Below are 26,126 nucleotides of genomic sequence, written 5' to 3' on the forward strand. Positions count from 1 at the left end.
TTGGCGTTATGCTCCTGGCGATATAGTAGCCGCATACTCATTAAGCTAGTTTACCTGCTTTAGGTAAGCCTCGGTTTCCTTTTTGTTTTTATGCCTATTTTATTCCAGCCCATAGTCATGTTTTAAAAGTAATACCCATATTTATTGTGAAATAAAACATTTGTTTGTATCTTTGGTATTCACGTCTCTTGCCTCTGTTTATTGAAACCACGTACCTGTGTGTCCTTTGTAGATGATTAATCTATAATAGTGTTCCCTGTTAACAGGGTGGCGTAGTCAGCTGAGTTATAGTTTCTGTCTAATTAACGTCCCGCCACAATAAGATAAGATAAGATAAACCTTTATTTGTCCCACTGTGGGGAAATTTCTTTGTTACAGCAGCATGAAAAAATAAATGCAAATATATAAAAGAATAGACGAACATATAAACATACTATAGTATTCAAGTATATACAAAACAAAATGCATAAATACAAATGAGGAAAAAGTGGATTAATGCCATTTTAAGTATTTTCAATATGGAAAACTGATTTGATGTGTGAGCAAATTGAGATACGAGCTCGTCCACGGAACAAATTAAACTCGTAGGTCAAGGTACCACTGTATTTCCTTCAAGAGTTTATCTTTTGTCATTGTCGTGCGCCACCGGTGGAAGTTTTTCTCCCGATGCCATGCAGCTCAGAACACAGGCGAGGTGCGTTTTTCGTTTCCAATTGGAAATTTTATTGGTCTAATGTAATGTCGCTCAGTTTTTTTGGCTTGAAGTTTGTGAAACCGGGAAAAACCCAGAAAAAATCCATAAATAAGCCGCTTCGTTGTTTAAGCCGCGGTGTTCAAAACATGGGGAAAAAAGTAGCGTCTTATAGTCCGAAAAATACGGTAATTATTTTATTTCTTGTTTTATTATTCCATCTCTGTTTTTTACCATAACTTTGATTTTATTTTTGCAACAATATTCTATTTTATTATATTGTTAATCCTATTTTATTTCTCTATGCTATTTTTATCTATATTTTTATCTATTATATCTCTATTTGATTTTTCTATGCTATTTTTTCCTATTGATTTTTTTTTACTCTTTTTGTTTTTTATTATTATTATATTTTATGTCACCTGTATGTGACAAGTAAAATGTGAATTTAATATGAACAGATTTCATGAATTTTAACATAAATTACTTAAATTTTTTGAATTAAATTTTCACTTACTTATAGACAGCTACTCTGTCTTTTTGAACTGCTGTTTACATGATGGCCCTTATTTACTGAACAAAACTTGGTTTTGAAACATTTTATATGTATGCTTAAACACTCGTTGTCAAAGCATGTCTAAATCTGACCATACCTTTTTAATAACCTGGGAAACACTTAATCTGGAAAATTTGTCCAGATAAAGTGTTGGATTGTGCATGTCCATGTCAATGTTCTAGTGCAAACCCCTTGGATTTATTCAAATCCACCAGAAGCTACAGAAGTTTTCTGCTGTAACCATTATTAAATAAATAGCAGGTTAGCGCTTGGAAAGTCTAAACTGGCTTGTGTGCTTGAGGCCTTTGAAGCCCTTACCAACTTATCTACCAATTTCTTAGCAAACCAAGTTTAAAGCATTATTCAAATCTGGTACTTTCTTTTGCCCAAGCTGGCATTTTAGACCTTTAGGTTTACACAATTCAATGACGTTCTATGCTTGTGTAAAATGCGTCAGAATCAGAGTTGCTGATGTAAATCAGCAACTTACGTTCTAATGTTAGATCAATATTTATGCAAGGAAAGTGTCTTGCATTCAAGTCAGGTTATGCAGGTTTTGATTTTTTTGCCAGTCAATTTTAGTTCCAAGGTTGCCAGGTTTTTAATGACTAGAGGTAAATGAGATTTTAATTTTGCCTCAATACAAGCATTGCCTTTAAGTAAAAAAACAATCAGAAATAGAAAATGCTAAGTAAATAAATCGCAGTTCTATTAGGAAATTTTACTCAGCTTATTCAAAATATCTTTATAATTGTATCTATTTATTTTCACCAACAGATGGAATTATTGCAGCTACAGAATCCTAAATTGTGTTTTTTCATTTTATGTGCATTAATGCAGTTTCAATGAGGGATACAAAAAATGACCACTAAACATTATTTAAAAAAGGTCAAAGGATTATACACAGCATTAAAATTCCGTAACTCTTTAAAAAAGATGCTGTATATACATATATATTTTGTTTTTAAAGCTCAGTATGAGCAAATGGGAGTTCTGAAGAACTGTACTGGCTTTGTGGAGTGAAATGGGGTGTCTATTGTTTATTTTTACATCACAGCTGAAAGGCCAAATATGTGGAAACAAGCAGTAATTGATAAAAATTCAAAAATCAACTTTTTTAACAATATTTGTAATATTTGTACATTTTCAGAACACTTTTCAATGTGCAGTGAAAGGTTAAAAATTTGGGTTTTCTCAAAAAACAGTGACAATTTTCACAATATTACATACCACATTGTACAATATGGGAAAATTACAACATAGGCTCCAAAAGAATGCATTCTTGATGGTTTTTCTTTTTTTTTGTATCGACACTGTCAACTGAACAGAGAATCAGTACAAAATTACTTTAAAACAATTAATTTCCCATCAAAAAAACAATTAACATCTGTTTGTGTTTCATATTCAAATCTTAGTTCATGAAGAAATATTTGTATAATCACTATGCAAGCAAAGAAAAGGTTTTATTAAGGTGGAATAATCAAAAATAATTTTTATAATATAAAGGTGCAGCTGAGATGTGACATGCTCTTGTTGTTCATGTCATGTCAGAAAATTTGCTTAAAAAAAGACCTGAGGAGAAAAAGCCAAAGATATTGAAATTGTTGATGTGGCATGTACTGTAAACCTTTAAACAGTTCCTCCAACCTTAAATTTGTCAGAAGTTATAGAAAACACAATTGTGATCGGTCAAGTAAGACCTAAGCCAGGAGAGAGCTGTTCCCTTTATTCCAACATTTTCAAGTATAGCAAGTAGTGTAGTATGATCAATAATATCAAAAGCTGCACTAAGTTCAGGTAAAGAGATAAAACCCTGATCAGAGGCCAATAGAATGTCATTAGAATATTTTTCCAGGCAGATTTTCCAGAATGTGTGTGTTTAGTTGCTCTGCCCTGTCAGATTTTACTTTTGGTGGACCTACTCTTAAACAAAACTATTATTTCATGGTGACTAAGTAAATAGATGAAGCCAAATATCCTAGTGGAATAGGCTCATTTCAGGATCTAGGGACTGAAAGCAAATTCAAACAGAGAAGTGGATGATTGATGCTTTGAGCTGACATGTGCTCATACAGTAACCTGGGTAAGAGAGCGACAGAGCAAGAATCACTTTCATGTAAAGGTTACTTTTGAACCATTGTACGATGAATAAATATGTACAGAAGGATAGGACAGTGGGAGGACACCAGTCTACACACGGCCAATTTGTCTCATGCTTGAATTCTATCATGACACTTGGCTTTTTTTTTTTCTTTCAAACATCATATGTCATTTAGTAAAGACCAATCAGTTCTTTACTTTTGAAAATAAGTGGACTGACATTTACTGTAGGACTGTAATTAAAATATAATTAAGTCCTTAAAGGTTGGTCATGAGAGATTTATTAGACAAACTTTGTCAATAATAAATGTTTGTATATGATATTTTGCCACCCTCCACTTACATCCTCTATTTTTAGCATATTCATCATGCTAAATAGTTTCAGAACCTCATACAAAATGTACCACAGCATTTTTTTTGTTCTTTAAATAGGAGAAATGTTTAAAAAAATATATATATATATATATATATATATATATATATATATATATAGATAGATAGATAGATAGATAGATATAGATATAGATTAGCACGGGTTTTCAAATTACACCTTTCACATGCTCTTTCTAATAATGAAATCATGAACCGTATTTAAATAAAAAGTGGGGACTGGATTTTGTTAAATGTTAATCTTGTTTCTTTTGTGTTTAGTTATCTATTCTCTCTTGACGGAGTTTTAGTATAGAAGCCACTTTTGGGAAGATTCACCACATCTCTAGGTTTTTTATTCGGAGATAATTGCTCTCAGGGTGATTTGCTAGAGGCCCAGAGCCTTAAAAATGGTTTTGCAAACCCTTATTTTTGATGTTTCTGAATCTCCTCTCTTCTAGACAGTTTTTTAATTCATATATTGTATGTAATATATTTCATCATTCACCTATATTCAGTAACAACATGCTGTAACAACAGTAAATGTTATTATCAAACCAAACTGTTATTGTGACATCAAATCAAGTCATTAAAAGACCCTATCAGGTACTTATCTTGCTACAGATTAAATAATCATGCCATGTTTGTAGCTTATGACTTTAAATAAGATTTTAAGTCTGCACTGCCAAAGTGTCTAACAGACTATTCATGGCACATGTATCATTACATTTACAGTACATTCCCTCCAACATGCAGATATGTTATATGTATTAAAGCAATTTGGTGGAAAATCCATCTCAACAATATTGCAGCCAGGTTTTTCAGGAGTAATTTCTGAAGTCTGTTAAAAAATGTTATACGTCTAAATTGCGATCAAACTGTTGTGTCCAAGTGGCAGATAAATTAGCATAGGACAGAAGTGTTTCTACCAGCTCTGCCAAGGTATTTGTTTTTCTGTGAACACAGATGATCATGTTATACATGTGGTCATGAAGACAATGTGTCTTTTTTTTTCCCTTTCGCATCAATTAAAGCAGCACCTTATGGACAACACTTCTAAACAAATTTTTAGCAGATTTTACAAACAGCATCTCATGGACAACACTTCTAGGCTAATGGTTCCTTGTCCTAAGAGCAGAGGTAGGCTTTGGTCACACCTAAATGTATTTTGGTCCAGGGATTCAAGCCTTTTATCTGGTAAAACTGCCATGCATTCGTATACTTTGCTACTGTCAGCCATCTTAGAACTAAAGCCTTTGAACTCAGTCTAAGACAATTGTAAAGACCATGATGTTAGTTCTGTCTAGCATTTTTAGAGCATACATCACCTTTACATTACTTTGCATGTAAATCATACTGATGTCATCCAGACACTTTTAAATTGACAGTTACAATATTCTGCCCTTTTCAAGAGTGATTAAAGACTCTTGAAAAGGGCAGAATATTGTAACTGTCATTTCAATTAACATTTATGGAAGTATAGTATACACAGTAATTTCTGTATGAATAGTCCTATTAGTAATTGTCACATTAATCAATACATTTTGTCATAATTTAAAATGTGTGTGATGCTCAGGCAGGTGTGGGAAAAAAAAATGCATGAATTTGTATGAAATCTTTATATTGTCATGCCACTTCTGAAATGCACTAGTGGTGGACAAATTAATAGACTAGGTCAAATATAACTCCAGTAAAAGTAAAGGTGTAAACATTCACTTGAGAAAAAGTACCAAAGTACCTTCAAATGTATCCAATGTATTATTTATTATGACTATAATGTGTTATTATCATTTTTGTTACAAGACTCTTGCTCCTTCTTCTTCTTCTTTCAGCTTCTCCCATTAGGGGTCGCCACAGCGCATCATCTGTCTCCATACCCCACAGTCCTCTACATCTGCCTCTTTCAAACCAAGTACCTGCATGTCTTCCTTTACCACATCCATAAACCGCCTCCTTGGCCTTTCTCTTTTTCTCCTTCCTGTCGGCTCCATCCTCAGCATTCTCCTACCGATATACCCCCTGTCCCTCCTCTGCACATGTCCAAACCATCTCAATCTCGCCTACATCACCTTGTCTCCAAAACGACCTACATGCGCTGTCCCTCTAATAAACTCATTTCAAATCCTGTCCATCCTCATCACTCCCCATAAAAACCTCAACATCTTCAGCTCTGCTACCTCCAGCTCCACCTCCTGTCTTTTACTCAATGCCACTGTCTCTAAACCATACATCACAGGTCTCACCACAGACCTATAAGCTTTCTCTTTCACTCTTGCAGATACCCGTCTATCAAAAGTCACAAGACTCTTGCTTAAATCAACTCAATTTACAGCATGTGAAAAGACTCTTATGTGACTCTTAGCACACTAAACTATTAATAGAATGATATTAATGAGTCAAAAAACACTGATTGATATCTATTAATATTTCATAAACACAAAACCTTCATTTCGACTACTTCATTTGTTCCTCTGTAATGCGATTGATTTCACAAAATGTAGTTGAGTAAAAACCTGAGTAAGTAAAAAAGATATTTGACTTTTAATGTGTAGTGGAAGTTAAAGTAAAGTTTTCCCAAATGGAAATACTTCAGTAAGATACAGATACTACTTAAGTACAGCAATAAATGAAGTTGTTACTGTCCACCACTATGAAGAAAAATGTACTGTGGTAAAAGAAGTTAGAATAAATCCCAGAATTAATCACATTGGTAAGTGATTTTCTACTTGAAGATGCTCTGACTTGCGGGTTGAGTGTATAACAGAACATGATTACGCCATGTTAATCAATTCCCCATGTCATAGAAACTAAAACAAAGCTGAAGCTATTTTTCTTTCCTTTTTTTTTTTACAGCAGAAATTTTTTATTTGATTGCATGTGTACGTTTGATACATGGGTATCACTGTCAGTATCACCACAAATGGTCACCTGACAAACATCTTGTTAAAGCTGATGTCATATAATAAAAATGTAATGTTAAAAAAAGCTTTTGGTCTGTCAATATAATTAAAAAATTCACACAAAATTTAATTTTAAAAACATGAATTTTCACCCAAAGAAGATGCAAGAAACAGTGATGATTGCTGATGTTTATTAGCATTAGTTTTAAGCATCAGTAAGGAATTACAGAAAAAAATAAGACTTCAGACTTCTTTAGTCCTCACAATTCTTCAGTTGATTCGTGTAAATAGAGTCATAAATAGATTAACATTGATTAGAGAAATTAAGGCGTTTCTGTGTTGGATCACCGACGTCTACGCCGCTGCTTCTCAGCAGGAATCTCCTTCAGTGTGCACTCTCTCTCATAACAGCCACACTTCTCCACGTAGACATATGTGTGGGTGACTTTTGTTCCGTCTGGGCAGAGGAATTCTGCTTCCTTCTTGCTGGTAGACACTTCCTGACAGCAGGAGCACGAATGCTCAAACGTGTTGGCAGCCATTGAGTAGCTGAGGGGTAAATCAAGAAAGTGAATCACTTAATTTTGAGGTACTAGGAAACCATCATCTCCACTGATGTAAAACATAATACAAGTAGAAAACTGAAGCTTACAGGGAAGATGTGACACAGGAGCCTTTACAAGCTGTCAACTCCACTGGTTTTGCAGTCCTGCAGCCATTGCTCTCTAGGTAAGTGGAGTTCCTGGTACGGTTGCATGCACTATTCTTCAGTGTGCCTAGAAAACCCCCCCAAAACAAACATTTAGGTTATTTTTATTTGCATTCACAGCTTGGGTTTGCTCAATTGCTTACTTATCAGCCTGTAAAATCTTTTGGATAACAAATGTAATTAAATACATGTAAATAATGATTCACTTACATTTAGGACAGCAATCAACAGTGACAGTTGTTCCCTGCATAAAGAAATCCAAAGACAAACAACGCCATCAACATTAACAACATCATTCTAAAGTGACATCATATAAGCAACATATCTAACCTGATCTACTAGAATGTTCTTGTAAGAAACAATGCTTTATATGTACTGAATGAAGCTGCAATTAATGTCCCTAAGCTTTAACAGTCCTTGATATACAGTCTTCACGATTTTCCTATTTACGACATTACCAGGGTTATTTGCTATGCAATTGCTCATTATGGCTTGTGGCAACTCACAGGAATGCAGTCATTCTCAGAGAATGGTGGACAAACATTCTGGGTCTTTACAGGCATGTACTGTGTCCCATTTTTCACACAGTTGTAAGTCACACACTTGTCATTAGGTGGAGTCCAGGTATCACCAGGCTAATGAAACAGAAAAAGATTTACTGAAAATAAACACCCAGGTGGCAGCTTCCTTTTCTCTTGTAATTCTATCCAGGCATAATCAAATCAAAACATTTTATTCGTCACATACACATTCATACAAATTACGACATGTAGCGAAATGCTTATTACGACTGTCCAACATGTAAATAGAAATAGAATATAAAATATAAAAGAAATAAAAGTATATAAGTATAATAATAAAAGTATAAAGTATAAAATAGAGGTATTAAAACACACACACACACACACACACACACACACATATATATATATATATATATATATATATATATATATATATATATATATATATATATATATACTATAAAATAGTATAAAATATATATACAAAATAAGACAAAAAAGGTAGTGTCCCATTGTTATTGTTTCTAAAGTGTTCATGTGCTTATATTAAAGTGACACTAATGTGTGCCAGTCCAGTGTTAATGTGACAGTTGTGCAATGTTGCAAAATGCACATAGTGCCTAAATAATTTTTAAACAGTGTTAATTAGTGTAACAATGGAACTGTACATATTTAATTTCATTTTATCCTAGCATTGTGGCAATTTACCCTATATTTACACCAGGCCATGAATGAACTTAACTTATAAATGATTTGACATTACTGACCATCAACAGTCTAAAGCTGTTGAATTGAGACTGAATTGTATATTTGAGGTTAAAGGATTCTAGTCACTAATTTTTAGAGCTACTGACTTGATCTATTTTACAGAAGTAAAGAACACGCACTCTGACATTCAAACAGATTAAGGATTAGAGATTACATTACAAGCTCACCTTGATAATTTGAGGTGTATCTCCAGACGTAACCACACAACTTATCTGAACACATTCTCCACAGCAATGTCCTGGAACCAGCTGGTACTCATATCCCTAAATAATTGCATTTGAATACTTTAGTGTATTTTAATAGTTTCTAAATTTCAATATGCTTACATAACTGTAAAATATCATATACAGTGACGTTTACAACGGACTTTATTACCACTACTGGACATGGTGAAACATAGTCACAAGGTGATTTTCAGTACTCACCAAAGGACATTGTTTCTGACAAGGTAGAGGAGAGCATGAGATTTTGTGAAGATTTGTTTGTGGATCTACTTCATCTGTACATACACAAGTCTCACATTTTTCCTTAGGAACAGCTACACCAGGCTGTAGGAAGACAGAAAACATTTAATGAAGATTTAAACAGATATAGTACATTTATAAACTCTTTATTAGATCCACAAGAAGTCATGAAACTCATAACTGGGACTAATATAATAACAGGAAAAAGAATACAGTATTACACAGCAAGTAAATACATATTTGGGCACCTTTGCTTTTGTGATATATTGATATACCTTCAGGTCCTATATCTGCTTTGAGTTTACGTGACCACAGATTTTTTGCGCAAATATTTGCTCCACAGCTTTTCAAATTACAGCTACAGCTTTAGTTCCCCAAGGTTATGACGGCCCCACTGATGGATTCATAAATTTTAACAATTTTCATGTTTACTTGTCCATACTTGTCCATTTCATAAAGGGTACAATCAAAAGTTTGGCTAGACCCATGTAAGGCTTTCTTGAGCTATTGTACCTGTTTGTTTGGGGGTTGATGTCTTTTTGAAACATCCCTCTTCCTACATATTCAGTTTCTTCATTGGTGTGAATAAATAAAAATAAATACCTCAGTAACATCTGTGGAGAAACAGCCTCATATAATGATCCCCACTATGGTGTTTTACTTTGGGCGTAATGTTCATGGGCAGAAGAGTTCAACTTTGTTTCATCTGACCAGACTGTACTGCTCCAAGAGGATTTCTTTATGTAACTGGTATTGTTCATGCTGTTTTTAAGGTTGTCCTACAGCTTTTTTCATGTGTACTACTGGCTTCTTTCTTTCCTTTTTTATTATTTTATGTTTATAAATGTATACTTTTTAAACCATTTTTATAAAAACAAAGTTAAAAGACATAATGTGTGCAAATTTACTGTGCTGGGTGTGTTAAATAATAAAAACAAAAGTGCTCAAATACTTGTTTACCTTCAATCTAAACCAGGGCCTTTCATAAAATGTTTGTGCTTAATCTTTCTGTCAATGTCATATACACACAATTACACAACATACCTTGGCCATAATCTTACCTTATATACTGTGTCATTAAACACACAGACAGGTTCAGGTACTGTGGAAAAGAAAAAAACAGACATTTCATTGTTTTTTTTCTTACAATATAAAACATTTTTATGAGAATAAATATTTATGCTTCTCTGCACCCACCACAAGTGTAAATTGGACAGCAAACGCCTATTGCAACATTTAGTGTGAATCCGAGAGGACAAGATTGCGTCTCCTTGGGACATAGAAGGCCATTACACACTGTGGAAAAAAAAATACAATACAGTCACAAGATTGATGTGGATTGTAACAGGTAGGCGTTCAAGCTTTTTTTTTTTAAATATCACTGATTACCCCATGGAGACTTTTTGAATGTTTTTCACTACACAACTACTCAAACAGTCTTTAATTCAATATTTTAAACTTGTTTTTTTTTTCAGTAGTAATTTTTGATAAGACATGTACAAAGTTATTAAAGTGTAGAAACTTACCACAGCGGGGCCGTTGGCAGCAATCTATAGTCTGTGAGATTATCATCTGCCCGGGTGCGTCACATTTAGGAGGCACTTGTGTAGGACATGGCGCAGGCATGCAGTTCACTGTCAGACTCGGCGCCTCACAGGTGCAGCTCATACAATTCATTACCTGGGTCTCATTGATCTTAAAAGAAATCAATACAATGTTAAGTTTATTTTTGGTATACAGTAAATAATGTCAATAATAAAAACACATGCAGACTGTAAATGAGATATAACTCAATACAAATACGGAAAAATATGGGAACACTCATGCTCTAAAAAAACACAATACAGTACACAGATAAAGATAGTAGATATGCATTTCAAATCATATTTGCCCTAAACTTTCAAAAATTTGTCTTAAACATAGCAAGTCTGGGTTCAAATGCTCAAAAACCTCACCTTGATAATTTTAATGGAACCTCCGGAGATAATCACACAGCCCACTGGCACACACTGTCCACAGCACTCTTCTGGCAGAATCTGGTACTCAGTTCCCTAAATAATTTAATTAACATACTTTAGTTTATAGATAGTTTTTTTGTTTATTGATATAGATTTAGTAAAAAGATTTTAGTGTGTTTCATTTAATACTATATTGATAGCATTCCAGTAAGATTGTATAATCTTATACAGCATACGGTGATATTTAATACACCCAGCATTGTGACCACTAGACATGATGTAACATTTCAGTATACTCACCAAAGGACATTGGATGTTACATGGAAGAGGAGTGCATGTGATTTTGTGCAATTTAGTTTGGGAATCCACTTCATTTGAGCATACACATTCGTTACATGTGTCCTTAGAAACAACTGCACCAGGCTGAAATAAGACAAACGTTTCATAACTTAAGACAGAGATCCCCAACCACTGGACAGAGACCCAGTACTGGGCAAGTTGTTACTGTGTCACAAAGATATTCTGTAGAAGATGTCTATAGATGTAACACTGTAGTATTTATTGAGAATTTTGCCCTTTAAAGAGACTCTCAGCATCCTTACCTTATGTATTGTATCATTGAATACACAGACAGGTTCAGGCTCTGTGTAAAGAACAGATTTTAATGTTTTATTTCTGTATTATACATATTACTATAGTGAACATGTACACAAGAGAAAAAAAGCATTGGAAACTATCCACACTCACTACAGGTGTAAACTGGACAACAGTGCTTTGTTTCAGCTTGTGGAGTGAATCCAAGGGAGCAAGTATGCTTCTCAGTGGGACAAAGACTGACATTACACACTGTGGAAGAACGGAATATAATACAGTCACATTAGTGTATACAGGTGTATAATAGCAGGTTGATTTAATAGCTTTTTTAGTCGATATTTTAATAACATGCACCATCAGTGATTCAAGTGTGTAAACTCACCACAGTGGTCATACTGGCAGCAATCCACAGTCTGTGAGATTATCATATGTCCAGGTTCATCACAGCTAACAGGCTTTTGTGTAGGACATGGCAGAGGCATGCAGTTCATAGTCAGACTCGTCGCCTCACAGGTGCAGCTCATACAATTCGAGACCACGGTCTCATTTACCTTCAAATAAACCATTGCAGTTTATGTTATTTTTCAGTAATGTATATTCAAAATCACATATGTTCCAGAGTGTGCATTTATTTATTTGTTTGTTTGTTTGTTTTACTTTTTTGTATACTTTATAATCTCACCTTAATAATTTTAACTGTATCTCCAGATTTAACCACACAGTTAATCTGCACACATTTTCCACAGCACTTGTGTGGAACAAGCTCATACTCATATCCCTGTATAATTGCAATACCATACATTAGTACATAATCTTTTACACACTTACCATACACAGTGATCAGTGCAAATGAGAAAAAAGAAATCACGGTTTAAAGGTATATTTTGGTATACTCACCAATGGACATTGTGTCTGACATGTAAGAGGAGTACATGAGATTTTCTTGAGCTTAGTTTGGGAATCCACTTCATTTGTACATACACAGGTCTCACATTTATCCATAGGAACAGTTACACCAGGCTGCAACAAGAGAAAGGGAAAGGGAAATCTGAATGACTAAAAGCCCATGCTCAAGGTAACACTGGAAGGGATGAGGAATCAATCATTTAAGTGCCACTACAGATATATCTGAAAGATGAATGAGATGCAGTGCCTTGCATAATTATTCACCCCATTAAATATTTCCATAATTTTGAAATGCTATAACTTGGAACTTGGTTTTTAAAACACCAATCTTAAGCCATTTTTTTTCTTAACAAATTGAGGAATATGGCACAATCACAGTTTGGAAATGTCATCCAGTCATAGCCATTGTTCTCTGCATGTTCTCTAAAAAAGCCTTCCAAGGGAAAAAAGTGTATTTTATGTAGATATCATGTGGCATTTTTAATTGCAAACAGGTCTACAGATACCTGTACATACTGTACAGACTCCATTTAGAGGTCTTGTGGATGGCAACTGGTTTCACCAAAACTAATTTAGGTGTTTCAAAACCATGGAGTGAATACTAATGCACTATTAATCTAATGTTCTTTAGAATCATTTCTAAACACTCTTGCAAGACGGGTAATATGTGGTGCTATTTTACTATAATTTGGGGTATAGTTAATCAAATGTTTTATTTCATATCATGTCATGTTCTAAATTATATGCATATTATTTAATTTCTCAGTAATGTTCTCAGAGTTCTTACCTTATATACCGTGTCATTGAACACGCAGACCGAGTCAGGCACTATTCAAAGTAAGTAAATAAAAACAACATTTCAATGCATCCTTTCTTATGCTATGAAACATTTCTTTGGAAAGAAAAAGTTTTTGAAGTTTTGCACTCACCACAGGTGTAAACTGGGCAGCACACCTTTGTTTCAACTTTTGGAATGAATCCGAGTTGGCAAGCTTTCGGCTCATTGGGACAGGTACTGACATCACACACTGTGGACAATTAAAATGTAATGCAAGAGCATAAAAGATGTGTTCACTATCATAATTGACCTATAATCTTTTTAATTTTCTGGACAGCAAACCTGAGAGGTTTGTTATTTCTGTATTACACAATCTTTCTAAAACAATCCTAAAAGTCCCAAAACGTTTTTTTGAAATAAGTCATTAAAATATGCAGGCTTACCACAGCTGTCATTTTTGCAGCAATCCACAATCTGTGTGATTCTTTTCTGTCCAGGCTCATTACAGTTAACAGTAGTTGGTGTAGGACATGGCAGAGGCATGCAGTTCACTGTCAGACTTGGTGCCTCACATGTGCAGCTCGTACAATCGAAGACCTCAGTCTCGTTAACCTTGAAGGAAATCATTGATGTGTATGTTAATTTCTTGTTCTTGTTCATATTAAGGGTGAAGGGAATTATGGAGGTTTTGATATGAAATGAAATTTAAGTAAAAGTAAAACATTTGAATCTGATTTCTGGTACCTTTAGCAAATGTCCATCATGTGCGACGCAGTAGTCTGATTATTAGATAGATAAAAATATAGATTAAAAAAAAACAATTAATATCTAAGCCAAACTATTTATTTAAACAAGAACACAGTCGACCTAAAGATAGATGAGAAACTAAATGTATCACAGAAAGGTATGGAGCCCTCATGAAATTGAACACAACAACCTCTTCATTGGCATAGACTAACTGGAACTGTGCTAAATGAATAAAATGTCATTCTACCACAAGATCTTTCCTCTATTAGTGTTTTTATTATGATATTTGGTATATGGTATTTGACTTTGATGGCAATAGAATAGGAATAGATTAGCTTAATCTTGAATCTTTATCACTGCCTATAAGTTTTAAGTTTTGCAATAAAATTGAAGACTTACCACAAGAATTAACACACAAGTTTAAGTCTGGACTCAACTGTATCATGCCTTCAGGACAGTAGCAGCCTTCCCATAGCATACTTTCCAAAGCTTTAAATGCACTGGGTGCATTTATAAATTTGAGGTTAAATCTAGAAAAGCAAGCAATAAAATGTCAATGTAATACACATTTGTAATAATTAAATAATTACTGTGTGTCAGACAGCACTTTACTTCAAGTCACACGTTTCTGGAATCTGAGGTCCACAAGCTTTGTACACTTTGGGATCTTCACACTTGAAATCTTCATACACAGGACACAAAGGTTTGTAATTGCTATGAGCAGACAATGCATGTTATTCGTTGCTTTTCAATTGAATGCCACTTACCACACACTCCATTCGTGGCTGGCCTCCAGTCGATGCAGATTCCTGCCAGAGCACACTGTTCAGCATAAATCTGCAAACTGGAACAACCGATGTCCTGATTGTTCATGTAGCACACATCATACTTGCAGGCCTCCTCATAATACTGGTGTGGGACAAACTCAAGGCAATCCTTAAAGATACTTTAAAAAAAATCCAGATCAGAATTAAGCATGCCAGACCATCGTGTCATTAGTAGTTAGATCAAATGTGTTAAAAAGGAGATAAATATACTTACTTGCTAATATTCTGACAGATTGGAGCATTGGTGCATGGAACTGGTGTTGGCATTGGGTGTGGCTTTGGACAGAATTTATCATTCTTACTGACATTCCAATATGGGGCCATTTTCTCACAGGAGGAAACAACTGTGCCATTTGGTAGCCGACAATCATCCTTGCGGTTATTATCACATGTACCTTAAAGTGTATGAATGGCAGCTTTTTAAAGAACGAATCGCTTCATCAGTTCACTACAGCATCTCACCTTCTCAGTTTATTTATAATTTCTAACAAAAGTATAATTATCTTTTTTGTCATTATATGTTGAATCTATCTATCTATCTATCTATCTATCTATCTATCTATCTATCTATCTATCTATCTATCTATCTATCTATCTATCTATCTATCTATCCATCCATCCATCCATCCATCCATCCATCCATCCATCCATCCATCCATCCGATTACATGACCTACGTTAACGATTTTAAAAGATACAGACTTGAAAATTGTATTATTATTATTACAAAAATCATTAACTGTACGCAGAATGTTTCAATGTCTATTCTGGGCTAAAACAAAAGATCAGAGACAACTAATTGGCAAGTTTAACCTTTATGCACTTTTTTAGCGACTGGAACTTACCACACTGTCCTTCAGTGTTTCCATGGAACTTTTGCCATGGGAGGTTGATGAAAAACATCATGCCAGTGAAGGTAACCTGTGCATCAATTGCTGGTATCACCACGAGTGATTCAATACCATTGTCTGTAATTCGGAAGTCCTCGTTCTCATATGGGAGTGTAACCCGCTTGTTGTTGACAATAATCTGTTAAACATTCAACATAATCATTTGTTTTGTGTGCTGTTTTTATTTATTTGTTTGTTTGTTTGATTAGTGTTGAGGTCCAAAGCTTGACACATATAAAGGCAAACAAAGCTACTAAAGGAAATAATACTAGGAAAATACTGTTAAAAATGTTGAGTTTATAAAACTATAACACTGGTTGTTTTATTTTATTCTGCAATTTCTGAGTATACTTTTAATCTAAAATATGTTATACAGTGGAACCCGGTTATGTCGATGTCCTAGAGGGTCGCCCAAAAGCATCGAGGTAACCGATGATCGAGATAAACGAAAATCAAAATGGTGGCAATATATTAACGTGCTTGAAATTCCTTTATGTATGTGCGTTAATAAATGAGAATGTGCATGCACGTGTTTTTGAAGGGGTTTTTTACACAACAGCATTGCCGCGATTTGTTTGAAGAAGGCATGCTATAAAAATACATACAGTACATGTTTATCTGTCAGGAATCCACCTGCCACGCCCCCTTCGGCCCCCTTCAGCGTGTCAGGTGCTTTCTCGGCCGCTTTCTCTGAAGCTCTCGGCAATATCGCGCAATATGGTGCTCGTTTAGCATCATCACCAGCTCCTATTTAAACTTCCACACTCTCACTGTCCGTTATTGTTGGTATATGTTGGTTCACGGCGGTCGTTGTTATCGCGCATGCGTATCCCGGTACGTGCCTTCCCACCGGCACTCTCTCAACGGCTGCGCTTTTCTTTCCAAAGCCGCGCCGTGCCGCGCCGCGCCCCTACTAACACTACGAACACTAGCACTAACTAACAGCAGAGATTCACCAGTATACAATACAACACCTGTAGCATCTGTAAGCCTTGATTTTTCCGCCACTACCGCGAGTTCTTCTGCGGCTGCACCGAGATAACGGACGTTAAATGGCAAATTTTTCCCCTCTTGTGCTCGAGATATTAGGGTTCGGCGACATAAAAAAGTCGACATAACCGATAAAAAATGCTTAGAAAAAGCGAGAATTTGCTGGTTCCACTTCAAAAACGTCGACTTAATAGGGTTGTCGAGTTAACCGAGGGCGAGATAACCGGGTTCCACTGTATTTATAGATGCAATATTACAGATTTGTTTATTCAATCACTATGTTACCAAACTAATATAAAAAATAATTCAATTATTTACCACATTTGTGACAATTCCTTTAGAAATCTCCTGTGTCATAAAAATCTCAAAGGATTTATAGTGCACAGTCAATGATTTAGGACAGGACAGACCGTCTTCAGAGGCACAGTAGACATTGTCAATAATGACACTAAAGTTGTATTTTGGATGTATCTCTTTGACAAGGACATAGGAGCAGTTTCCTTGAAATGGGTAGTATGTTCCATCAAAAGTGATGTAATGTGGATCTCCAAAGCCACTGCATATACCTGAAAGAGGTACATAAACATACAATAATGAATACAGCTGTGTTTTTTTAAATGCTGTTGGTCAATAATTACAATATACAATCACTTAAATAGAATTTACAGGGCACATTACTTACATTGGCACTCATATTTGGAACAACAGCCAGACTCATCAGTGACTTTCTTGGGCAAGTGGTTGTTCACACATACAGGCAGAGGTGCATCCTCACATTTCATATGCTCATGAATGATTATTCCATTGTTGCATGTAATATTGGAACATTTTCCATCTGGTATAGTCTGTCCATGCTGAAAATACATGACTCTTAAACTTGATGTGCATAAGTGAATTAGAAGTCAAAATTTTTTTCTGAATCCATTGTCAATCCAAAGAGAAGGAATAAATTTGAACTAAAATAGGTAAAGATTTTTAACCCATTTTAGATTTCTACTATGAATAATGAAGATCTCAAGTGTTAATGTAAAAAAAAAAAAGAAGAGCAAGAAATAATGGTATAATCACTACATATTTGTCTCAAGTGCATTATAACAAATTACTGTAACGTTTTTTAATGTAATTACACAATGAATATATGATTTTAATTATTGATATTATAAATGAAAAACTTGAATTTACATGATTAAAAATCATAATTGTTATCGAAAATCTAAATAATAGAGAAAATAAATGAGGATAAGAGTAAAGTTGAAGCTTTCTTAAGGTGAATTAAGAGAATAATACCTTTGTGAAATTTTATTAAAAAAATGGGTGAATTGACAAAGAAAAATAGGAGTATCAAGTCTTTCATAAGTGCATTACCTTTAGTGGTGGCTTTTCACAGGGCATGTGGCTTGTGGTTGGTGGGAGCAAAGTTGAATGTACACCACACTTAGTCGAATAAAAATGAGCTACACACTTATTTGGCTCTGTTTGTTTGCAAATGGCTTCATAACACCATCCATCAGAATCAGTCACGTTGTAAATCGGGGATCCTGGATGTAGCATATAAAAATATTTTGACCATTACACGTTAAAGCAAATGGAAAAGAAAGAATGATAATTATTCATTAATGTGAGAAATGAGTTAATAGAAGCAATGAGTTACCTGGATATACTTTAGTGCCATTAACGGAGCAATAACATTGGGAGGATGAAGCAACTGTTGATGTGGATCCAGTTTTGACCCTAAATGTTGTAGGTGAAGATGTCATTATTGTGGTTGTTGTGCTTGTAGTTGTAGTGTGAGTAGTTCTACACCCAACTCCTTTCATTTCACAACAATACACTCTGATTTCATAGTCAAAGCACTGCTCCTGAAGACCTTGATCTTGGTTAAGACAAATTAATCCATCTTGGGCATTACATGTCAAATCCTGTCCCAATTCTGAAAGGTCCATATCAGGAAGGAGTTTTGCTCTGCATTCAACTTTTGTTGGGGTGGAGCAGATCATGGGATAAGTGTCACTAATCCTTTTTATTGGGACAACTTCACCACCATTAGGACCAGTTGTAGGAGGGCCAAAGTCCATCCAGTCAGACCAAGAGCAGTCAACTGTGCATGATATTGGGGTATGAGTTTGACTTGTAGGCTTTGGTGTTAATGGTAATGTTGTGGTGGGGGTCATTGTTGTTGTTGTGATTGTGGGTGTAGTGGTTGGTGGTGTTGTTGGGGTGGTTGTAGGTGTTGTTGTCATTGTTGTGCTGGATGTTGTTGTGGGCATTGTTGTGGGTGTAGTTGTGGGTGTTGTTGTTGGAGTTGTAGTGGGAGTAGTAGGAGTACACCCAACTCCTTTCATTTCACAACAATACACTCTGATTTCATAGTCAAAGCACTGCCCCTGAAGACCTTGATCTTGGTTAAGACAAATTAATCCATCTTGGGAATTACATGTCAAGTCCTGTCCCAATTCTGAAAGGTCCATATCAGGGAAGAGTTTTGCTCTGCATTCAACTTTTGTTGGAGTGGAGCAGATCATAGGATAAGTGTCACTAATGCTTTTTATTGGGACAACTTCACCACCATTAGGACCAGTTGAAGGAGGGCCAAAGTCCATCCAGTCAGACCAAGAGCAGTCAACTGTGCATGATATTGGGGTATGAGTTTGACTTGTAGGCTTTGGTGTTAATGGTGATGTTGTAGTGGGGGTCGTTGATGTTGTTGTAGTTGTTGGTGTTGTTGTGGGTGTAGTTGTGGGTGTTGTTGTGGGTGTTGGTGTGGGTGTAGTTGTTGGTGTTGGTGTTGTGGGTGTAGTTGTGGGTGTTGTTGTTGGGGTTGTAGTGGGAGTAGTAGGAGTACACCCAACTCCTTTCATTTCACAACAATACACTCTGATTTCATAGTCAAAGCACTGCCCCTGAACACCTTGATCTTGGTTAAGACAAATTAATCCATCTTGGGAATTACATGTCAAATCCTGTCCCAATTCTGAAAGGTCCATATCAGGGAAGAGTTTTGCTCTGCATTCAACTTTTGTTGGGGTGGAGCAGATCATGGGATAAGTGTCACTAATCCTTTTTATTGGGACAACTTCACCACCATTAGGACCAGTTGTAGGAGGGCCAAAGTCCATCCAGTCAGACCAAGAGCAGTCAACTGTGCATGATATTGGGGTATGAGTTTGACTTGTAGGCTTTGGTGTTAATGGTGATGTTGTGGTGGGGGTAATTGTTGTTGTTGTGATTGTGGGTGTAGTTGGTGGTGGTGTTGTTGGGGTTGTTGTAGGTGTTGTTGTCATTGTTGTGCTGGATGTTGTTGTGGGCATTGTTGTGGGTGTATTTGTGGGTATTGATGTTGGGGTTGTAGGGGGAGTAGTAGGAGTACACCCAACTCCTTTCATTTCACAACAATACACTCTGATTTCATAGTCAAAGCACTGCCCCTGAAGACCTTGATCTTGGTTAAGACAAATTAATCCATCTTGGGAATTACATGTCAAGTCCTGTCCCAATTCTGAAAGGTCCATATCAGGGAAGAGTTTTGCTCTGCATTCAACTTTTTTTGGGGTGAAGCAGATCATAGGATAAGTGTCACTAATCCTTTTTATTGGGACAACTTCACCACCATTAGGACCAGTTGTAGGAGGGCCAAAGTCCATCCAGTCAGACCAAGAGCAGTCAACTGTGCATGATATTGGGGTATGAGTTTGACTTGTAGGCTTTGGTGTTAATGGTGATGTTGTAGTGGGGGTCGTTGATGTTGTTGTAGTTGTTAGTGTTGTTGTGGGTGTAGTTGTGGGTGTTGTTGTTGGGATTGTAGTGGGAGTAGTGGGAGTACACCCAACTCCTTTCATTTCACAACAATACACTCTGATTTCATAGTCAAAGCACTGCCCCTGAACACCTTGATCTTGGTTAAGACAAATTAATCCATCTTGGGAATTACATGTCAAATCCTGTCCCAATTCTGAAAGGTCCATATCAGGGAAGAGTTTTGCTCTGCATTCAACTTTTGTTGGGGTGGAGCAGATCATAGGATAAGTGTCACTAATCCTTTTTATTGGGACAACTTCACCACCATTAGGACCAGTTGTAGGAGGGCCAAAGTCCATCCAGTCAGACCAAGAGCAGTCAACTGTGCATGATATTGGGGTATGAGTTTGACTTGTAGGCTTTGGTGTTAATGGTGATGTTGTGATGGGAGTCATTGTTGTTGTTGTGATTGTGGGTGTAGTTGTAGTTGTTGGGGTTGTTGTAGGTGTTGTTGTCATTGTTGTGCTGGATGTTGTTGTGGGCATTGTTGTGGGTGTAGTTGTGGGTGGTGTTTTTGGGGTTGTAGTGGGAGTAGTGGGAGTACACCCAACTCCTTTCATTTCACAACAATACACTCTGATTTCATAGTCAAAGCACTGCCCCTGAACACCTTGATCTTGGTTAAGACAAATTAATCCATCTTGGGAATTACATGTCAATTCCTGCCCCAATCCTGAAAGGGCCTTATCAGGGAAGAGTTTTGCTCTGCATTCAACTTTTGTTGGGGTGGAGCAGATCATAGGATAAGTTTCACTAATCCTTTTTATTGAAACAACTTCACCACCATTAGGACCAGTTGTAGGAGGGCCAAAGTCCATCCAGTCAGACCAAGAGCAGTCCACTGTGCATGATTTTGGCGTAGGAGTTTGACTTGTAGGCTTTTGTGTTGTCGGTAAAGTTGTAGTGGGGGTTGTTGTTGGTGTTGTTGTGGGTGTTGTTGTTGGGGTTGTTGAAGGTGTTGTTGTCATTGTTGTGCTTAAAATTGGAGTGTGAGTAGTAGTACACCCAACGCCTTTCATTTCACAACAATACACTCTGATTTCATAGTCAAAGCACTGCTCCTGAAGACCTTGATCTTGGTTGAGACAAATTAATCCATCTTGGGCATTACATGTCAATTCCTGCCCCAATTCTGAAAGGGCCTTATCAGGGAAGAGTTTTGCTCTGCATTCAACTTTTGTTGGGGTGGAGCAGATCATAGGATAAGTGTCACTAATCCTTTTTATTGGGACAACTTCTCCACCATTAGGACCAGTTGTAGGAGGGCCAAAGTCCATCCAGTCAGACCAAGAGCAATCAACTGTGCATGATTTTGTGGTATGAGTTTGAGTTGTAGGCTTTGGTGTTAATGGTGATGTTGTAGTGGGGGTCGTTGTTGTTGTTGTTAGTGTTGTTGTGGGTGTAGTTGTTGGTGTTGTTGTGAGTGTAGTTGTTGGTGTTGTTGTGGGTGTAATTGTTTGTGTTGTTGTGGGTGTAGTCGTTGTTGGTGTTGTAGTAGTAGTAGTAGTAGTTGTTGTTGTGGGTGTTGTTGTTGTTGTTGTTGTTGTTGGTGTAGTTGTTGGTGTTGTCATGGGTGTAGTCGTTGTTGTTTCAGGTGTTGTCATTGTTGTGCTGGAAATTGGAGTGTGAGTAGTTGTACACCCAACTCCTTTCATTTCACAACAATACACTCTGAGTTCATAGTCAAAACACTGCTCCTGAAGACCTTGATCTTGGTTGAGACAAATGAATCCATCTTGGGCATTACATGTCAATTCCTGCCCCAATTCTGAAAGGGCCTTATCAGGGAAGAGTTTTGCTCTGCATTCAACTTTTGTTGGGGTGGAGCAGATCATGGGATAAGTGTCACTAATCCTTTTTATTGGGACAACTTCACCACCATTAGGACCAGTTGTAGGAGGGCCAAAGTCCATCCAGTCAGACCAAGAGCAGTCAACTGTGCATGATATTGGGGTATGAGTTTGACTTGTAGGCTTTGGTGTTAATGGTGATGTTGTAGTGGGGGTCATTGTTGTTGTTGTTGTTGTGAGTGTTGTTGTGGGTGTAGTTGTTGTTGTGGGTGTAGTTGTTTGTGTTGTTGTGGGTGTAGTTGTTGGTGTTGTTGTGAGTGTAGTTGTTGGTGTTGTTGTGGGTGTAATTGTTTGTGTTGTTGTGGGTGTAGTCGTTGTTGGTGTTGTAGTAGTAGTAGTAGTAGTAGTAGTTGTTGTTGTGGGTGTAGTTGTTGGTGTTGTGGGTGTAGTTGTTGGTGTTGTCATGGGTGTAGTCGTTGTTGTTTCAGGTGTTGTCATTGTTGTGCTGGAAATTGGAGTGTGAGTAGTTGTACACCCAACTCCTTTCATTTCACAACAATACACTCTGAGTTCATAGTCAAAACACTGCTCCTGAAGACTTTGATCTTGGTTGAGACAAATGAATCCATCTTGGGCATTACATGTCAATTCCTGCCCCAATTCTGAAAGGGCCTTATCAGGGAAGAGTTTTGCTCTGCAATCAACTTTTGTTGGGGTGGAGCAGATCATAGGATAAGTGTCACTAATCCTTTTTATTGGGACAACTTCTCCACCATTAGGACCAGTTGTAGGAGGGCCAAAGTCCATCCAGTCAGACCAAGAGCAGTCAACTGTGCATGATTTTGTGGTATGAGTTTGAGTTGTAGGCTTTGGTGTTAATGGTGATGTTGTAGTGGGGGTCGTTGTTGTTGTTGTTAGTGTTGTTGTGGGTGTAGTTGTTGTTGTGGGTGTAGTTGTTTGTGTTGTTGTGGGTGTAGTTGTTGGTGTTGTTGTGAGTGTAGTTGTTGGTGTTGTTGTGGGTGTAATTGTTTGTGTTGTTGTGGGTGTAGTCGTTGTTGGTGTTGTTGTTGTAGTAGTAGTAGTTGTTGTTGTGGGTGTAGTTGTTGTTGTTGTTGTTGTTGTTGTTGTGGGTGTAGTTGTTGGTGTTGTCATGGGTGTAGGCGTTGTTGTTTCAGGTGTTGTCATTGTTGTGCTGGAAATTGGAGTGTGAGTAGTTGTACACCCAACTCCTTTCATTTCACAACAATACACTCTGAGTTCATAGTCAAAACACTGCTCCTGAAGACTTTGATCTTGGTTGAGACAAATGAATCCATCTTGGGCATTACATGTCAATTCCTGCCCCAATTCTGAAAGGGCCTTATCAGGGAAGAGTTTTGCTCTGCAATCAACTTTTGTTGGGGTGGAGCAGATCATAGGATAAGTGTCACTAATCCTTTTTATTGGGACAACTTCTCCACCATTAGGACCAGTTGTAGGAGGGCCAAAGTCCATCCAGTCAGACCAAGAGCAGTCAACTGTGCATGATTTTGTGGTATGAGTTTGAGTTGTAGGCTTTGGTGTTAATGGTGATGTTGTAGTGGGGGGTCGTCGTTGTTGTTGTTAGTGTTGTTGTGGGTGTAGTTGTTTGTGTTGTTGTGGGTGTAGTTGTTGGTGTTGTTGTGAGTGTAGTTGTTGGTGTTGTTGTGGGTGTAATTGTTTGTGTTGTTGTGGGTGTAGTCGTTGTTGGTGTTGTTGTAGTAGTAGTAGTTGTTGTTGTGGGTGTAGTTGTTGTTGTTGTTGTTGTGGGTGTAGTTGTTGGTGTTGTCATGGGTGTAGGCGTTGTTGTTTCAGGTGTTGTCATTGTTGTGCTGGAAATTGGAGTGTGAGTAGTTGTACACCCAACTCCTTTCATTTCACAACAATACACTCTGAGTTCATAGTCAAAACACTGCTCCTGAAGACTTTGATCTTGGTTGAGACAAATGAATCCATCTTGGGCATTACATGTCAATTCCTGCCCCAATTCTGAAAGGGCCTTATCAGGGAAGAGTTTTGCTCTGCAATCAACTTTTGTTGGGGTGGAGCAGATCATAGGATAAGTGTCACTAATCCTTTTTATTGGGACAACTTCTCCACCATTAGGACCAGTTGTAGGAGGGCCAAAGTCCATCCAGTCAGACCAAGAGCAGTCAACTGTGCATGATTTTGTGGTATGAGTTTGAGTTGTAGGCTTTGGTGTTAATGGTGATGTTGTAGTGGGGGTCGTTGTTGTTGTTGTTAGTGTTGTTGTGGGTGTAGTTGTTGTTGTGGGTGTAGTTGTTGGTGTTGTTGTGAGTGTAGTTGTTGGTGTTGTTGTGGGTGTAATTGTTTGTGTTGTTGTGGGTGTAGTCGTTGTTGGTGTTGTTGTAGTAGTAGTAGTTGTTGTGGGTGTAGTTGTTGTTGTTGTTGTTGTGGGTGTAGTTGTTGGCGTTTTAATGGGTGTAGTCGTTGTTGTTTCAGGTGTTGTCATTGTTGTGCTGGAAATTGGAGTGTGAGTAGTTGTACACCCAACTCCTTTCATTTCACAACAATACACTCTGAGTTCATAGTCAAAACACTGCTCCTGAAGACCTTGATCTTGGTTGAGACAAATTAATCCATCTTGGGCATTACATGTCAATTCCTGCCCTAATTCTGAAAGGGCCTTATCAGGGAAGAGTTTTGCTCTGCAATCAACTTTTGTTGGGGTGGAGCAGATCATAGGATAAGTGTCACTAATCCTTTTTATTGGGACAACTTCACCACCATTAGGGCCAGTTGTAGGAGGGCCAAAGTCCATCCAGTCAGACCAAGAGCAGTCAACTGTGCATGATATTGGGGTATGAGTTTGACTTGTTCGCTTTGGTGTTAATGGTGATGTTGTAGTGGGGGTCATTGTTGTTGTTGTTGTTGTTGGTGTAGTTGTTGGTGTTGTTGTCGTTGTTGTTTGTGTACATTCTGTTCGCTCACAACATTCTGCTTTAACCTCATAATCAAGGCAAATTAGAGTCTGATATTTATTTTCACAAAGTAGACCTTGGTTATTGCAGGTTACATTTTGGAGTAACTCTGATAATGGTACCCCTGGATAATTTACTGCTTGACACTCAACTTTAGCTGGTTTTTCACATACTTTATAGCGACCTGATTTAATAATATTTTTGATAGTTTCATTGTCCCCTCCTTTTGGTCCATATTCCGGATAATCAACATTCATCCATGGTGTCCATGAACAAACTTCACAAGTTGGTCTTGTTTGGGTGGTTACAATTGCTGTTGTTGATATTGGTGGTGATGTTGATGGTGTGCAGTGACTTGTATCACAGCAGTAAACTCGTATCCGGTAGTTCAAACATAATGGAAACGGGCCAGACTGCTCTTCATTTTTGCATATCAAACCTATGTTAACATTACACTCAACATTCTGCCTAACTTCATTTAAGCTTTTATTTGGATACTTTTCAGCACGGCATTCTATTTTGGATGGTTGTTCACAGATCTTGTAACCAGCCTCCCTAATATTTTTGTATGTTTCAGAGTCACCTCCACTTGATCCAGGTGTGGGGAATGTTGTGTCGAACCATTTTGACCATTCACATGATTGCTGGCATGTAGTAGATGTTGGACCTGTTGTCGTTGCTGGTTGTGTTGACACTGGGGTACTGGAATGCATAGTAGACACTGAAATACAAATACATTTGATGCATTCAAAGAACAATCTAAGTGAAAATGTACATCAGAGATATTTCATACAAAAGGTTTTTTGACTTT

The 26,126-nt window shown here is 37.0% G+C and overlaps 1 protein-coding gene across 1 annotated transcript in view; it reads right to left on the bottom strand.

The window, feature by feature from the left end:
* Positions 1–26,126, bottom strand: part of LOC124391228 (mucin-5AC-like) — a 76,688-nt gene that overhangs the window by 37,108 nt on the left and 13,454 nt on the right. The window contains exons 30-61 of the mRNA XM_046857662.1: positions 25,863–26,036; positions 24,207–25,010; positions 23,549–23,704; positions 22,130–23,017; positions 20,593–21,697; positions 19,940–20,146; positions 19,424–19,621; positions 18,899–19,105; positions 17,453–17,646; positions 17,089–17,336; positions 15,736–15,919; positions 15,106–15,286; positions 14,832–15,010; positions 14,677–14,746; positions 14,464–14,594; positions 14,062–14,096; positions 13,761–13,929; positions 13,469–13,567; positions 13,327–13,367; positions 12,531–12,653; positions 12,316–12,411; positions 12,016–12,184; positions 11,787–11,885; positions 11,642–11,682; positions 11,340–11,462; positions 11,037–11,132; positions 10,608–10,776; positions 10,279–10,377; positions 10,143–10,183; positions 9,043–9,165; positions 8,785–8,880; positions 7,832–7,960 (exon numbers count right to left, since the gene is read on the bottom strand). Coding sequence (XP_046713618.1) covers positions 7,832–7,960; positions 8,785–8,880; positions 9,043–9,165; positions 10,143–10,183; positions 10,279–10,377; positions 10,608–10,776; positions 11,037–11,132; positions 11,340–11,462; positions 11,642–11,682; positions 11,787–11,885; positions 12,016–12,184; positions 12,316–12,411; positions 12,531–12,653; positions 13,327–13,367; positions 13,469–13,567; positions 13,761–13,929; positions 14,062–14,096; positions 14,464–14,594; positions 14,677–14,746; positions 14,832–15,010; positions 15,106–15,286; positions 15,736–15,919; positions 17,089–17,336; positions 17,453–17,646; positions 18,899–19,105; positions 19,424–19,621; positions 19,940–20,146; positions 20,593–21,697; positions 22,130–23,017; positions 23,549–23,704; positions 24,207–25,010; positions 25,863–26,036 — 6,674 coding nt within the window. The remainder of the gene's footprint in view (positions 1–7,831; positions 7,961–8,784; positions 8,881–9,042; positions 9,166–10,142; positions 10,184–10,278; positions 10,378–10,607; positions 10,777–11,036; positions 11,133–11,339; positions 11,463–11,641; positions 11,683–11,786; positions 11,886–12,015; positions 12,185–12,315; positions 12,412–12,530; positions 12,654–13,326; positions 13,368–13,468; positions 13,568–13,760; positions 13,930–14,061; positions 14,097–14,463; positions 14,595–14,676; positions 14,747–14,831; positions 15,011–15,105; positions 15,287–15,735; positions 15,920–17,088; positions 17,337–17,452; positions 17,647–18,898; positions 19,106–19,423; positions 19,622–19,939; positions 20,147–20,592; positions 21,698–22,129; positions 23,018–23,548; positions 23,705–24,206; positions 25,011–25,862; positions 26,037–26,126) is intronic.

The sequence above is a fragment of the Silurus meridionalis genome, chromosome 9 (assembly GCF_014805685.1).
Source record: "Silurus meridionalis isolate SWU-2019-XX chromosome 9, ASM1480568v1, whole genome shotgun sequence".
In the NCBI taxonomy this organism is placed as follows: domain Eukaryota; kingdom Metazoa; phylum Chordata; class Actinopteri; order Siluriformes; family Siluridae; genus Silurus; species Silurus meridionalis.